This window comes from Leopardus geoffroyi, chromosome A2, assembly GCF_018350155.1.
Source record: "Leopardus geoffroyi isolate Oge1 chromosome A2, O.geoffroyi_Oge1_pat1.0, whole genome shotgun sequence".
NCBI lineage: Eukaryota > Metazoa > Chordata > Mammalia > Carnivora > Felidae > Leopardus > Leopardus geoffroyi.
The window spans coordinates 51809105-51824004 of record NC_059331.1 but is presented as its reverse complement, the minus strand read 5'-3'; the positions used below and the strand labels follow the sequence as shown (position 1 = coordinate 51824004).

Here is a 14900-nt window from a genome sequence, read left to right as displayed (position 1 = left end):
GGCGGGGTACGGCCCGGAAAAGGCACGGACCTTTCGTGCGAGCGGAGCGCGTTGCTACCCGGAGGCTGTAGAGCCACGGCCCGACTGCCGGCCAGCCCGGCGCCGGAAGTGAGCTGTTCGGGGGCGCCGCCGGGAGCTGCCACGTCCGAGCCCGGGAGCTGCCCACCGTCGCAGGCATGGTGAGTGTGGGGTCCGGGGATGCGACCCTCCCGGGTTCCACTACCCTGCTGAGGTTCAAGCCCCAGACTGGGGCCATTCAGCTCCCCTTCACCGCTTCGAGGTTTGCGGGGCTCTGGTCCTGCCCCTCGGAACCTTTCGGAGGGGCAGGCCAGAGGGAGGCCTTAGAACCTCTTGGAACTATGCGGACCGCGTTGCTGCCGCGTCTCTTGCTCTTTCTTTTTTCTTTTTTTTTTTTTTCTCCTCCCCCAACAAATGAAAACAAAACCCAGAACACCGTAGGTGCTACTGTATCCTGAGCCCTTAGTAAGTTCCAAGCGTTGTCCATAATCTCCGCCTGCTAACAGCCCTGCAAAATAGGTGCTGTTATTATCGACACTTTACGCATGAGGAAGCTTGAGGTTCGGAGAGGTGAAGCCTCTTACACCACTGGTAAGTGGCAGAGCTGAGATTCGAACCCTCTTAACCAGTCTTTTGCACCACCTACCACCTCTCCCAGCAGAGATGTATGCGGAACAGTTGTTCGGTGTAGGGCCGGAAAGTATGATGGGCGCTTCAAGAAACTGATGTGAGGATGAGCTTTTAAATGACTGAGGGTAGGGGCTCGATTTTTTAAATCTCTGGCATCCAGCGTACAGTCATTCCACATTTACTCTTTGAGTGAATGACTGAATGGTAACTAATGAATAAAATCATGTCGCTGGAGCCTGGCACAGAGTAGGGGGAATACAGTAAACCAGTGCTCTCAGGAAAATGGGTGTGCTTGGACACACCAGAAGTCAGGACACTGGGTTTAGTTCTTGGTCTGCAGGGTTGACATTAATCACCTCTTTTGGCCCTTCATGCTTCAGCTGCTGAGTAGAATCGCTCATGTTCTGATACTTAGCACTCTCTAAATGAAGTTTTAACTCTTCAGCCGATTGGGAAGAACTGAATTGTTTTAAGCGCTGCCTCTTACTACTTAACAAGGACCAGACAACGTGAGGTGCTCAGGAAGAAGGACCTTTTTTTAGAAAAGAACTTAAAAAAAAAAGAAAAAGTCCCTTCTTCAGAAGTGCAGTTCCCACCAATCCTGGCTGGTGGGTGAGGGTGGTTAAAAATAAGTGCTAGTTATTCCTGAGGCCCTTTGGTGACCTGGGGCAAACCTACCAGTAAACTTTGTTCCTGACTCTGCTTAGCCCTCAGCTGCTGATTTAGGGAAGTCAGTATAACAACTACTTTATATTGTAGATAGACAGCCTGGTCAGGTGGAAAGCTTTGTGCGCTGGGAATTAACAGGTGGGGCTGTTTTTCCAGCTCCGCCTTTAACTAGCTCTTTGACTTTGGCTAATGCTCTCTCTTTGGGTTTCTTCATTTCCTTAGTTATCAGATGGCTCCAATTAATCCTGCCCTTTGTCCTTCCCGGTGCATCTGAGAGAGTACTTTGTAATCTAGACGGCTTGGCAAGAGTAAGAGAATCTTCATCTTCCGTACTTGCCTTTGCAGACCTTAGAGGTCTGCTTATTAGGGAGCCTAGAATTTGATGAGAAAACCGGTGCTTACTTGTTATGTACCTTTTGAACTGCTCTGCAACTGTCCTTTTCCAGTCTCCACTTTTCCAAAAAGTCAAATCAGACTTTATACCTGCAGGGCTTGTACCAGAAAAAAATGAAATGGGAGAGGTGGTAAGATATACCAGTTCCAGGGTGCCTCGGCAGCTCCGTTGGTGAAGCATCCAACTCTTGGTTTCCTCTCAGGATCTCATGGTCATGAGATCAAGCCCCAAGGCAGGCTGCACACTGGGCATGGAGCTTGCTTGGGATGCTCTGTCTCTCTTCCTCTGCCCTCCCCTGCTTGCTCGCTTGCTCTCTTTCTCTCTCAAGAAGGAAGGAAAAAAAGAAAGAAAGGAAAAAGGAAAGAAATACAGTTCCAAACTGAAACCTCCCTTACAGTCCTTTTCTGTCCCAAGAATTTAAATAGTGGCTGAGCAAAGTAAAGTTGTCTGGTTTTGTTCATTTATTCATTGAGCAAGCAGTCACTGGGTTCCTTTTGGTTGCAAAGCACTGTGCTTGGGTGATTTGAAAAGATTCAGAACTGTGGATGACACAGACCCTGGTCCAGGGAGTTCATCTTGTGTTAAGAAAAGGGTGTAAAGTGGGGGCACCTGCGTGGCTCAGTTGGTTAAGCATCCGATTTCAGCTCAGGTCATGATCTCAAGGTTTGTGGATTCGAGCCCGGCATCAGGCTGTGTGCTGACAGCTCGGAGCCAGGAGTCTACTTCAGATTCTGCCTTTCTCTCTCTGCCCCTTACCTGCTTGTGTGCTTGCACTCTCTCTCGCTCTCTTTCTCTCTCTCAAAAATAAATAAACTTAAAAAAATTAAAAACAAGAAACGATGTAAAGTGTTGTAGACATTAAGTGCTTAAGATACTCAGAGGAGTCCAGCAGGTTGAGGAATCTGGGAATCTTCAAGAACAGGGGCATAATTTGAGCTGGACCTCAAAGAATGAATGGGAGGGTGATGACCATGGCCGCTGTGTTCCAGCCCTATAAGCTGCTCAACCCTGGATCCCAGTAAGTGAGGGACTAGGATCTGTCACAGGTGGTGGACCAGGGAGCAGCTTCAGGAGAAACTTGAATCGGCTCTCCAAATCTTAGGTATTAACTCTGTTATGTAAAAAACTGCCTGTAACGTCAGAAACTCTGTCATCCAGGAAGGGAACAACAGCCATAGCTCCCCCAGGGTGCCTCTTTACCCTCAAACGTAGCCAGGACTGGTTGCCATTCCTCCCACCTTTGCTCATATTAGTCCCTCTGCTTGGACTTTCCTTTTTTCCCCTGTGCCACCTGGCAAATTTCTCATCATCTGACCCCCAGTTCATGTCTACCACCACCAGCCCCTCAGGCTGCTATGGTACATGTAAACTACCATTAAAGTACTTATCTTTGCATGTCAGGGTTAATTATGTGCAACATTCTTGGGGCAAGAAATACTTCTTTTCTTCATTTTTTAAAATATTTATTTTGAGAGGGAGAGAGCGCGTGCCCATAGAGAGTCCTAAGCTGTTGCACACCATCAGCACAGAGCCTGACGTGGGGCTCCAACTTACTGTAGGTCATGACCTGAGCCAAAATCAAGAGTAAGGTGCTTAACTGAGCCACCCAGGTGCCCCGAGAAATACTTCTTACTCATTGTATCTCCCATTTCTTGGCAAAAAGAACATACTGAAACTAAATGTTTAGTGAATGAATGAACAAATGCAGGCAAGAACTTTAGAAATGACTGATAGATTTAATTTGCATTCTAACTGCCATCTGTTGATTTACCAACTGTATCTTTGGTTTTAGGTATCAGTAATTAACACTGTGGACACCTCCCATGAGGACATGATTGTAAGTATTTCTTTAGCCTTCCGTCACGCACTGTGCAGGTGTGCATTTCAGTGCAGGGGAGCATTTCTGTTGATCATCCATAAATCCAGTGTGGCTTTGCACCCTTTAGTCAGGCTGTAGCCTCAGGATATGGTTATTCTCCCAGAAGTGGCTGCCACATTGGCAGGACTCTGACATTCTGGTCACTCTATAGTGGGAGGAACCTGGGAATTGTTTATAGCTCAAGGCCCTCGGTCTTTAGGCAACAGAGTAACCTGCTCTGAGATGAAGGCTGCGTAGGTGCGAAGGTCTGACAATGGTTTTCCCACATGCCTTCCTCCTACTGCTACTTCTTAGCCCCATAGCAAAGAGGGCTGAAAGAGGAGAGAATAGGAAGGTTACTCAGTACAAAGGCAGAGAGCATTTACCGCGAAAGCCCAAAGCAGAGCCACGGTCGGACTACCACAGACAGTGGGCCGGGCAAAGCCCTTTGAACCAGAACTCATTAACTCAGGGCGTTTCCTGAGAGGCAAACACCGCCCTGTATCAGAGGACTGGGCGGTGGAGAAGGTCCAGAGATTAAAGTCTCTAGCAGCAAAGATGCAGACTCTCCTTCATGCAGGGCCAAGCAGTCCAGGCCCAGCCTTTGAGCAAGACCCTGTTCAATAAGCTTACAGCATTTCCTCCCTGCCCTCACAACCTCACCAGCAATTGCTTTTGGGCTTCTGAGATGTTACCTGGTCTCACGGTGGTTGTATATCTTTTTTGGATGCAGTCATGTGTTGGTCTAGCTGTAAGACCACACCTCCTTGGAGACAGCATGGTACCTTGGGTAAGAAAATGCAGTCTGAGACTCCCACCAATTTCTTAACTTTTCTGGGCCAGCATTGATTTCCCCATAGGTAAAATGGGGAAAATAATGGATATGCTACCTGCTTGGGTAGGTTAGATTTGAGAAGCAGATGAGGCATAGTAGTAATGACTAATGTTTGTGTGTTCACTTACTGTCAGACTCATACTAAATACTTTCAGTATCTCATTTACCCTTCATAACAACTCTTAAAGCAGATGCCACCATTAGCCCCGTTTAAAGAGAAGGAAACAGGTTTAAGGAGATTATGTCATTTTTCCAAGGTTGCAAAACAGGTAAGGTAAAGAGATAGGATTTAAGTCTGTAGGTACTATGCCCTACTTCCTGTTGAAGTGTGTGATGGCACTCTGCAAGAGAAGTGTCCAAGAAATCTATCTTAATACTTGCATTGCCTGCCTTCCAAGAAGCCAAGACCTAGAAGAGTTGAGGGGGTGACTTCCAAAGAAGAATCAGGACGTTTTCCTCAGGTAGAGAGAGAGGTGGGGAAAGAATATTGAAGCAGACAGAATGCTTCTGTTGAAAAAGTGGAATTGCTCCTGAATACCATAAGAATGATAGCTGATAGTTCCTAAAACCCCCAAGATGAGACAACTGAAGAAGGTACCTTGGAATAGGCAACAAACAGGAAGGACCAGGATGTCCAGTGGGGCAAAGCCTCATCCTTGCACCTCAGAGGAACCAGGGAGACAAGAGCTGTGGGCAGGGACCAGCCCTAGGTCTGGATGGACAGTTAGCATCCAGAAGGTCCATTCATTGGTGGGACTAGTGACATTTAAGGCATTGGTGAAGAGTCTGGGGTACTGGGCCTACTACTAGGAAAAAGGTCTAGTAAAAATCCAGAAACAAAGGTCCACAAAGGATCTAAGGCCATGGTTGGAGGAAGGAGCCCAAATGTCTGAATAGAACCTTGTGTCCAGGCCCAGTGTGCATTTTGGAGGACCTCACTGGGGACTACAGGCAGTCTTAGGCTGTTCCTTTGGATCAGCATTAGCCCTGGGTTCTGGGGCTGAGCTGAACCTCCAGGTATCCTCCCCGGTAGCCCACAGAGCCTCAGAACATGGTGGGGCCTGACGAAGGAAGAAGAGGGAGGCTAGCCAGTCAGCGTTTTGTCTCCCATACCCACCCTACAGAATAGGATGGAAAGGACTTTCCCGTGTCTGTAAAGGGTCTCAAAGCAGCTAGGTATGGTTTTTCTTGTCCCTTCAGAAAGACAGTGCCTGTCAGAGAAATGGGAATGTCGGGATGCTGGCTTGTTGCCTGATAGTGATGCTGCTTTGAGGTTAATTTCAGGTAAATTTTGGTCCAAACTAGACTGTCCTGGTGACTACCCCACCCCCACCCACCCAGCCTGCAGGCTTCCTGAGCTATCCTCCCTTTGCAGCACGATGCCCAGATGGACTACTATGGCACCCGCCTGGCAACCTGCTCATCAGACAGGTCCGTCAAAATCTTCGATGTGCGAAATGGAGGACAAATCCTCATCGCCGACCTCAGGGGGTGAGTGCAGCCACACCTGGGCAAGATCTCAGAGAATGGTTGGGCTTCTCAAGAATGGCAGGAAAAGCTAAGAACGCAGATCAGAGGAGCCCCATGGTGCAGTTAGCAGAGAGAACACCCAGGTCCCAGCCAAGTGACTGCCCTCAGCAGACATCCCGGGCTGATGGATCCAGGAATAAATCCCAACTTTGCCACCCAGATACTCACTAGAAGACCTTGGGCAAGGCCTTCACCTGCTCACCCTCAAAGTGGGCTGATGCTGCCTCCTCCCAGGCAGGGCCTGCTCACCACGTGCTTTCAATAGCTACTGCTGCCTTTAAAAGTGGGAAATGACCTTCCTTTGTTTGGCCAACATGATCTAAAGTGGCCCTGAAAGGCAGAAATGTAAGAATAATGTTAATGTAAAAATGCATTAGTAATTATATAAATCCCATAAATTTGCCTATTTACCCATGACAGATATTCGGTAATATTTACAAATGTTTGATTTATTCTCTCCCTACTGAGATTCTTTTTTTTTTTTTTTAAATATGAAATTTATTGTCAAATTGGTTTCCATACAACACCCAGTGCTCATCCCAACAGGTGCCCTCCTCAATACCCACCACCCATCCTCCCCTCCCTCCCACCCCCCATCAGCCCTCAGTTTGCTCTCAGTTTTTAAGAGTCTCTTATGCTTTGGCTCTCTCCCACTCTAACCTCTTTTTTTTTTTTTTTTTTCCTTCCCCTCCCCCATGGGTTCCTGTTAAGTTTCTCAGGATCCACATAAGAGTGAAACCATATGGTATCTGTCTTTCTCTGTATGGCTTATTTCACTCAGCATCACACTCTCCAGTTCCATCCACGTTGCTACAAAGGGCCATATTTCATCTCCCTACTGAGGTTCTTGAGATCCTGGCTGGTTTTTGTGGCCACTCTCCTGCTTTCCCTCATTCCACTGCCTTTCAAATAAATGGGAGTTCTTGACCTGGATTCCATGGATCTCCAGTGTTCTGTGTATAGAATTCAGGGGTTGGTGAACTGGGGCTAAGGGAAAAAATCACATCTTTATTTTCAGTGACTCAGATATTTAGCATTTCCTTCAACCTTGGAGGTAGGCTGGAAACCACAGAAGTCAGAGCACCTGTAACTTTCTTACCAGTAGAAGACACACATGGTTTCATATCACATTACAGTTGTAGCTGTCTCAGAGTAGCACTTACACTCATCACTACTCTGAACTAAGAGTGGCTATTAGACTTGCCACTAGAGTTGATTAATGTGCTAACCGAGAAGTACACGTATCACTGTATTATAAATCGTTCTTTAACATTTCACTAACAGTATTGTAGTATAATTAGGTTTCCTTTATAATCCTTGCTTGATGTATTGTATCCATTATTCTGAAAAGGGACCAACCATTGCCTTCACCAGACTGCACAGGAGAAATTAAGAACCCCTGACAGATAGGGGCTCATTACACGTTTGTTAATTAAAGAAGGCATAACTTGGGGCACCTGGGTGACTCAGCTGGTTAAGGGTCCGACTTTGCCTCAGGTCATAATCTCACAGTTCGTGAGTTCAAGCCCCACATCGGGCTCTGTGCTGACATCTTAGAGCCTGGAACCTGCTTTGGATTCTGTGTCTCCCTCTCTCTGCTCCTCCCCCACTCATGCTCTTTCTCTCTCTTAAAAATAAGCAAATGAACATTAAAAAAATTGTTTTAAGTTTTCTATAAAAAAAAAAAGAAGGCGTAATTAAGTAGCCTTCTGGGGAGATGGGCCTAGAAGTTCCCCTCTTCCTGAGTGTCAAAAATTGAGTAAGGAGTCACATGCTACTTTCCCTGGGCAGCAGCAGCCCATGGCTGCACAGAGAGGTGCCTGGCTGCCAGCTCTGGCAGAAGCGGGCACGTCTGCTGTTACTCAGTCCTTTCTGCCCTGTTTTTCTTAGGTTCAAAAGATGTGCAATATTACAGGAATAAAAAATTCACACACCCTTTCTTTTTTTTGCCTCAGTTAAAACTATGCTAGTTGTAGGACATTTGAGTCTTCTGTGAGTTTGCTTGGCCGCTCCTTTGTGGGGACTGGGAATTGTCCCAGCCAGAGGGAGGACACTTTGAGTGGGGTAGAGGAGTGAACAAGGAACAGCAGTACCAACTAACAGGCATGAGTGGTTTTTTCTTTTCTTATGCCCAGCACTGTTCCAAGCTTTATATGTGAGTTATCACCAATATTTCCCCTCATGAGCACGGTATGAAAGAAGCCTTGCTCATATCTCCATTGGGAGACTAAGCCATAGAAAGGGCATGGCCCTTGCCTAAAGTCAAGCAGCTAGTGAATGGCGAGTGGGTGTGAAAGAGCCTGGGCCATCACCTCTGCCGTGCCGCTTCTTTGTGCTTGGGGCCCACCCTTCCTTGCACCTTAGAGACGGTCCTAGTACAGAGTCTAGCACTGCGTGTGTGCTCAGATAGTACTTACCAGGTGAATGCATAAGATCAGAAGAGCAGAGACATGCCCTTGAACAAATTAGAAGAAGAGTGAAAAATATGAAACAGATACTCAAGACTTAGCCATTGTGGAAGGATGAGTAGCAGTTCACTCTGTAAATACTTCCTGAGTATTTGTGGGTGCAAACCCTAGATTGATCAGTGCACAAATGAATAGACTGAGAGGCTTCTCCTGATGATGGCAGGTGTAAGTGGTGTCAGCTGCACGGCGGGATGAGGGAGGGAGGTTCTGCCGTGTAGGAACAAAGAGGCTAACTTAGAGTCCTGACTTGCTTTCAAAGCCTCTGTGACCTCTTTCACGTCCCAACAAAGGTCCCTTTTGGTGGTGACATCCTATAGTTCTCCCTTATAAAATTCTTAGGTGGCTCTGTCCTAAGATACTGTATCTGCCTATCAAGGAAGGCATTCATTTGGGTCCAAAGTAGTGGCTGGCAGAGCACCGCAGGTTCCTGTGGCCCATGTGAGCCGCCTCTGATCCTCTCCCCTTGCAGTCACGAGGGTCCTGTGTGGCAAGTGGCCTGGGCCCACCCCATGTATGGGAACATCTTGGCATCCTGCTCCTATGACCGGAAAGTCATTATCTGGAAAGAGGAGAATGGCACCTGGGAGAAGACACATGAGCACACAGGCCACGACTCCTCAGGTACCGTGAGTGTGGTAGGAGCGGGTGGGCGGGGCCTTGCACCGGTCGTGGCTGAAGCTCACTGGCGCCTTTCCCCTCGTGGTGCTCCTTGTTTATCCCTTGGATTTGTTTGGTTTTTCTGCTGTCTGTCCGCAGCAGAGGTAAGGCGCTAAGACCTAAAGCCAATCTAAAGCAAATCAAGAAAGGAAAAAAAAAACATGGTGCATTTTTTCTTTTTTAAGTTTATTCATTTTAAGTACTGGCCTTTATTCTCAGATTATTGTCCTACTTTTTTTCCTATTTTTTATTAATGTAGTGTTATATTGGTTTCAGATGTATGTTATAATGATTCAGTATTTCTATCCATTACTCCGTGCTCATCACAATAAGTACACCCTTAATCCCCTTTATCTCTCCCACCCCGTCCTACTTTTTGTAAAGGTAGACTATAGTTTATGAAGTTATGATAGTCGTAGGTGATGGGTTTTTTAAATCTTCTTAATTGACAAAAGTGAAACTTCCTCTTGGGAAATTCTGCTAACTGTGCCTCCCTCCTTCCCACAGTAAACTCTGTGTGCTGGGCCCCCCATGACTATGGCCTAATCCTCGCCTGTGGGAGCTCGGATGGGGCCATCTCCCTGCTGACATACACCGGAGAGGGCCAGTGGGAAGTGAAAAAGATCAACAATGCTCACACTGTAAGTCCAGACTCTGCCTGCATGTGGAGGGTAGCTCTGCTGCCTTGCCTTGTGTCTCCTGGAAACTCCCTAGAGAGTGGCAGGAGTTGTGTCGCTGGTCTGCGGGGGGCTGGGAAGGACTGATGCTCAGACTTGTTTGGTGGGGCAGCTTCAAGCCGCTTTGCTTTGAAGCCAGACAGAGGTGGCATCCAGGGAGGCCCCAAGCTGCACCAGCCTCATTCAGCCCAGGACAGGGTTTGGCACAGATGCCTTCTTGCAAGCTCCCAAGTCAGGGAGGGCCATGGCACTGGCAGGGTGGTAGTGGCAGCCTGCCTACCTGCTACCTTTGCCATGGACGCCTCAAGTTAACGTGCTTGCAGTGGTCATTGGGACCCCCTCGAACTGAGTGGTGTTATAAAGAGCATCATAGGAATTCAGTGCCTTGCATTTCCATTCATTGGATATTATGGTTGAAATAAGAAAGCACTATGGACAATGGAAGAGTGTCTCACACCATTTGAGCCCCTACCGTGTGTCACGTAATCCTCACAAACATTTGTCAATGAAAGAAGAAATTATCAAATTAACAGATTTGCAAGGTAAGCAGTCCTGTTCCCATTTTATGTTGACACAAAAGGCTTAGAAAAAGTAAACGACTTAGAGAAGGTCCTGTGTCGGCGTTAGAACCCAGAATCTGTGCCTTCTCACTATATAACAGTTCCAACTTTGGTGGCCCCAGACTCTTCTGCAGTCTACCCAGATGGAAACTTGGTAGCTCTCAAGTTTGACACTGTACTTATGCGCCTCTCGAGTTTAAGAGATCCACAGCCTGTTCAGCCCTCAAGGCCCCAGGAGCCTGTGTCAGGGTCTTTACTTGAGGTGCTTGGATTCTTATCTGCTGACTAGCTTGCAGAAATGAATAGGGTGAGTGGCTTCTGGGAAGATGGTGGGAAATGGCATCATAGCTTTTCAGTCTTTCCTCATCTCTCTGTAAAAACCAACAGAGCAACTAGGTAGCACAACCAAAAACTCAGTAACCACATTTACAACAGAACAAGGTAACAAGGTATTTCCACAACCTTCAAAGTAGAGGCAGAGGGAAATAAACTAGCAACAACCAAAGGCTTTAGGGTATTGGTATCTGAGCAGGAGGAAGCAGGAAGCAATGGAGTGCCTTCTAACTGACAAAGCAGCCAACCGTGTTCACTGGAAACCATAGCTGGCCAGTGTAAGAACAGCACCTGAAACTGAAAGAAGTTTTGCATTTTTTTTGTTTTTAAATTAGTATACAATTTACTTACAAAATTCACCCTTTTTAAAATATACAATTCTGTAGTTCTTAGTATATTCACAAAATTGTGCAATTATCACTGCTGTTTTTCAGAACTTTTTTATCACCCCAAAAAGAATCCTCCTTAGCAGTCGCTCTCCACCCTACCCCCAACCAAGGCAACCACTAATTGACTTTCTGTCTATGGATTTGCCTATTCAGGACATTTCGTATGAATGGAATCCTGTAATACAGGCAGATCCTATAATACCTCAGAGCCATTGTGGGTTTGGTTCCAGACCACTGCAGTAAAGGGAGTCGAGGAATTTTTTGGTTTCCCATTGCATATAAAAGTTATATTTACACTCTCCTATAGTCTATTAAGTATACAGTAATAGCATTGGGTCTAAAAAACAATGTATGTACCTTAAATAAAATTTATTGCTGAAGAATGCTAAGCATCATCTGAGTAGTCAAGTTGTAATGTTTTTTTTGTTTTTGGCGGGGGGGGGGGGGGCTGGGGTTTTTTTGTGTGTGTTTTTTTGGTTTTTGTTTTGGTTTTTATTTGCTGGTGAAGGGGCTTGCCTCAGTGTTGATGGCTGCTGACTGATCAGGGTGGTGGTTGTTGAAGGCTGGAGTGGTGGGGCAGTTTCTTAAAAGAAAACAGCTTTGAAGAGTCCCACATCTATTGATTCTTCTGTTTATGAACAATTTCTCTGTAGCATGAAATGCTGTTTAATAGTATTTTACCCACAGCAGAACTTCTTTCAAACTTGGAGTCCATCCTCCCAAATCCTGCCGCTGCCTTATCAGCTAAGTTTATGTAATATTCTAAATCTTTTGTTGTCATGTCAACAGTCTTCACAGCATCTCCACCAGGAGTACATTCCATCTCAGGAAACCACTTTCTTTGTCATCCAGAAGAAGCAACTCCTTGTGTTAAAGTTGGATCGTTTGATTATAGCAGTTCAGTCTCATCTTCAGGCTCCACTTCTAGTTCTCTTGTTCTTTCCACCACATCTGCAGTTATCCCTTCCGCACTCTTGTTGTGTTGTTATTTTGATTTCTTTCCATGAATCACAGATGTTCTTAATGGCATCTAGAACAGTGAATCCTTTCCAGAAGGTGTTTAGTTTACTTTGCCCAGATCCATCAGAGGAATCACCATGGCAGCCACAGCCTTACAAAATATATTTCTTAAATAATAAGACTTGAAAGTCGAAATTACTCCTTAATCCATGGAAATTGCTGAATGGATGTTGTGTTAGTAGGAATGAAAACTACATTAATCTCATTGTCATTAATCTCCATTAGATCTCTTGGGTGACCAGGTACATTGTCAGCAGTAATACTTTTTTTTAACTTTCATTTATTTTTGAGAGAGAGAGAGCACAAGCAGGGGAGGGGTAGAAAGAGAGGGGAACAGAGGATCTGAAGTGGGCTTCATGGTAACAGCAGAGAGCCCGATACAGGACTCTAACTTGCAAACAGCAAAATCATGACCTGAGCCGAAGCGGGACGCTTAACCGATGGAGCCACCCAGGCTCCCCCAGGCAGGGACATTTTAAAGGATTCTTTGAGTAATATGTCTCAACAGGGGACTTAAAATATTCCATAAACCACATTGTAAACAGATGTGCTGTCATCCAGGCTTTGTTGTTCCATTTATACAGCCCAGGCAGAGTAGATTTAGCATAAATCTTAAGGACGCTAGGATTTTCTGCATGGTAAATGAGCACTGGCTTCAACCTCAAGTCACCAACTGCATTAGCCCCTAACAAGAGAATCGGCCTGTCTTTGAAACTTTGAAGCCAGGCATTGGCTTTTCTCTAGCTATGCCTAGATGGCATCTTCTTCCAATAGAAGGCTATTTCATCTACATCAAAACTCTGTTTACTGTAGTCACCTTCATTCATGATCTGAGCTAGATCTTCTGGATAACTTGCTGCAGCTTCTACATCAGCACCTGCTGTTTCACCCTGCACGTTTATGTTATGGAGATGGCCTTTTTTCTTAAACCTTAGGAGCCCACCTCTGCTAGCTTCACACTTCTGTGGCTTCCTCACCTCTCTCAGCCTTCACAGAATTGAAGAGAGTTAGAGCCTTGCTCTCAATTAGGCTTTGGTTTAAGGGAATGTTGTGGCTGCTGGTGTTATCTTCTCTCCAGACCACTAAAACCTTCTCCTTATCAGTGGTGAGGTGGTTTCACTTTTTTATCATTAGCATAGTCACTGGAGTAGCACTTTCAATTTCCTTCAAGAACTTTTCCTTTGCATTCAGATGTTGGCTCTTCGGTGCAAGAGGCCTAGCTTGTATAGTCTATCTCACCTTTTGACATGCCTTCCTCACTGAGCTGAATTATTTCTAGCTTTTGATTTAAAGTGAGCGACACGTGACTCTTGCTTTCACTTGAACAGCTAGAGGTCATTGTAAGGTTATTAACTGGCCTAATTTCAGTATTGTTTGTGTCTCATAGGAAGACCCAAGGAGAGGGTGAGAGACGGGGGAACAGCCAGTTAGTGGAGCAGTCAAAACATGCACATTTATCAATGAAGCTTGTCATTTTACATAGGTGTATTCATGGCACCCTAAAACAGTTGCAATAATAACATCAAACATTGCTGATCACAAATCACCATAACAAATATAGCAATGAAAAAGCTTGAAATATTGTGAGAAGTACCAAAACAGACACACAAAGCGAGCAAATGCTGTTGGAACAATGGCACCAATAGACTTACTTGACACAGGGTAGCCACACACCTTCAATTTATAAAAAACACGGTGTAACTGAAGCACAATAAAGTGGAACACAATTGAATGAGGTATGCCAAATGTGGTCCTTTGTGACTGGCTTCTCTCATTTAACATGTTTTCGGGATTCATATCATAGTATGAGTGCTTTATACCTTTGTATGATTGTGTGATATTCCATCCTGTGAATTTATGCATCTCGTTTAGCCGTTAATAGACATTTTCAGCTATTGTGAATACTGCTATGAACTTTCATGTATAAGATTTTTTGTGAGCATATGTTTTCAGTTTTCTTGGGTATATACCTGGGAGTAGAATTACCAAGTCAGATGGAAAGTGTCTGTTTAACTTTTTGAGTTTCCAGGTTAATTATACCATTTTACATGGCTTCCAGCAGTGGACAAGGGTTTTGGTTTCTCCACATCCTTGCCAAATCTTACTGTCATCTTTTTTTGTTTGTTTGTTTTGTTATAGCCATCCGAGTGGGTGTGAAGCGGTACCTCACTGTGGCCTCAGTTTGCATTTTTCTAATGACTAATGAAGTTGGGCACATTTTCATATGCTTACTAGCCATCTGTATTATCTTTGGAGGACTGACTGGGAGGGGATTAATACTTTGTCCTACCAGTTGAGTGCAAGCCCCTCACCCTGGGAAAGACTAAAGGGACTTGTAGAAATCTGACCTTTATGACCCACTAAGGCTTGTTTCCACGACAGGACCCCTGGTGAGGAGAAACTACTAGAAATCAAAATCGAGCAGGAGAGAGACACAGAAAAAGGAAAGCAAGGATGTAGACCAAAGTCAGGGAGGGGAACAGAGCCAAGAAATCTTGAAAGCAAGTTGCCATATTTGTCAGCACATTTATTAACAAACACAGACTTCTCAACCTAGAAAGGCTTCCCTGGACCTCACTTTTTCAGGACAACTAATTTCACATAAAAATAACAAAAGCATTTGAGGTGAAATTACATAAATTTTAACTCACAAGAAAGGGAAAGAGTATAGAAACTGGTTTGGAGGCTGGTGGGCAGCATGTTACCATGGAAGTTTCTAATTTAAGAGGGGATGTAGTTAGGTAGGCTCTAAGGGGGTTTTGGTATAATAAACTATTTGAGTAATTTACATTGTTCTGAATGTATATAATATACATTAGGAATTTTTAGGAGCTTTATCCTTAACTAAATTCTTGAGCATTC

General features: G+C 45.2%; 1 protein-coding gene across 2 annotated transcripts in view; it reads left to right on the top strand.

Annotated features, from left to right (window-relative positions):
* Window positions 1-14900, top strand: part of SEC13 (SEC13 homolog, nuclear pore and COPII coat complex component) — a 35058-nt gene continuing 20158 nt past the window's right edge. Inside the window, exons 1-5 of one of the 2 annotated variants that reach the window (XM_045493777.1) lie at window positions 1-179; window positions 3504-3548; window positions 5780-5895; window positions 8872-9023; window positions 9567-9700. In XM_045493777.1, coding sequence (XP_045349733.1) covers window positions 177-179; window positions 3504-3548; window positions 5780-5895; window positions 8872-9023; window positions 9567-9700 — 450 coding nt within the window. In that variant the 5' untranslated portion in view covers window positions 1-176. Of the gene's footprint in view, window positions 180-537; window positions 610-3503; window positions 3549-5779; window positions 5896-8871; window positions 9024-9566; window positions 9701-14900 lie in introns of those variants that run through there. The other variant, XM_045493779.1, reaches the window with a different exon arrangement.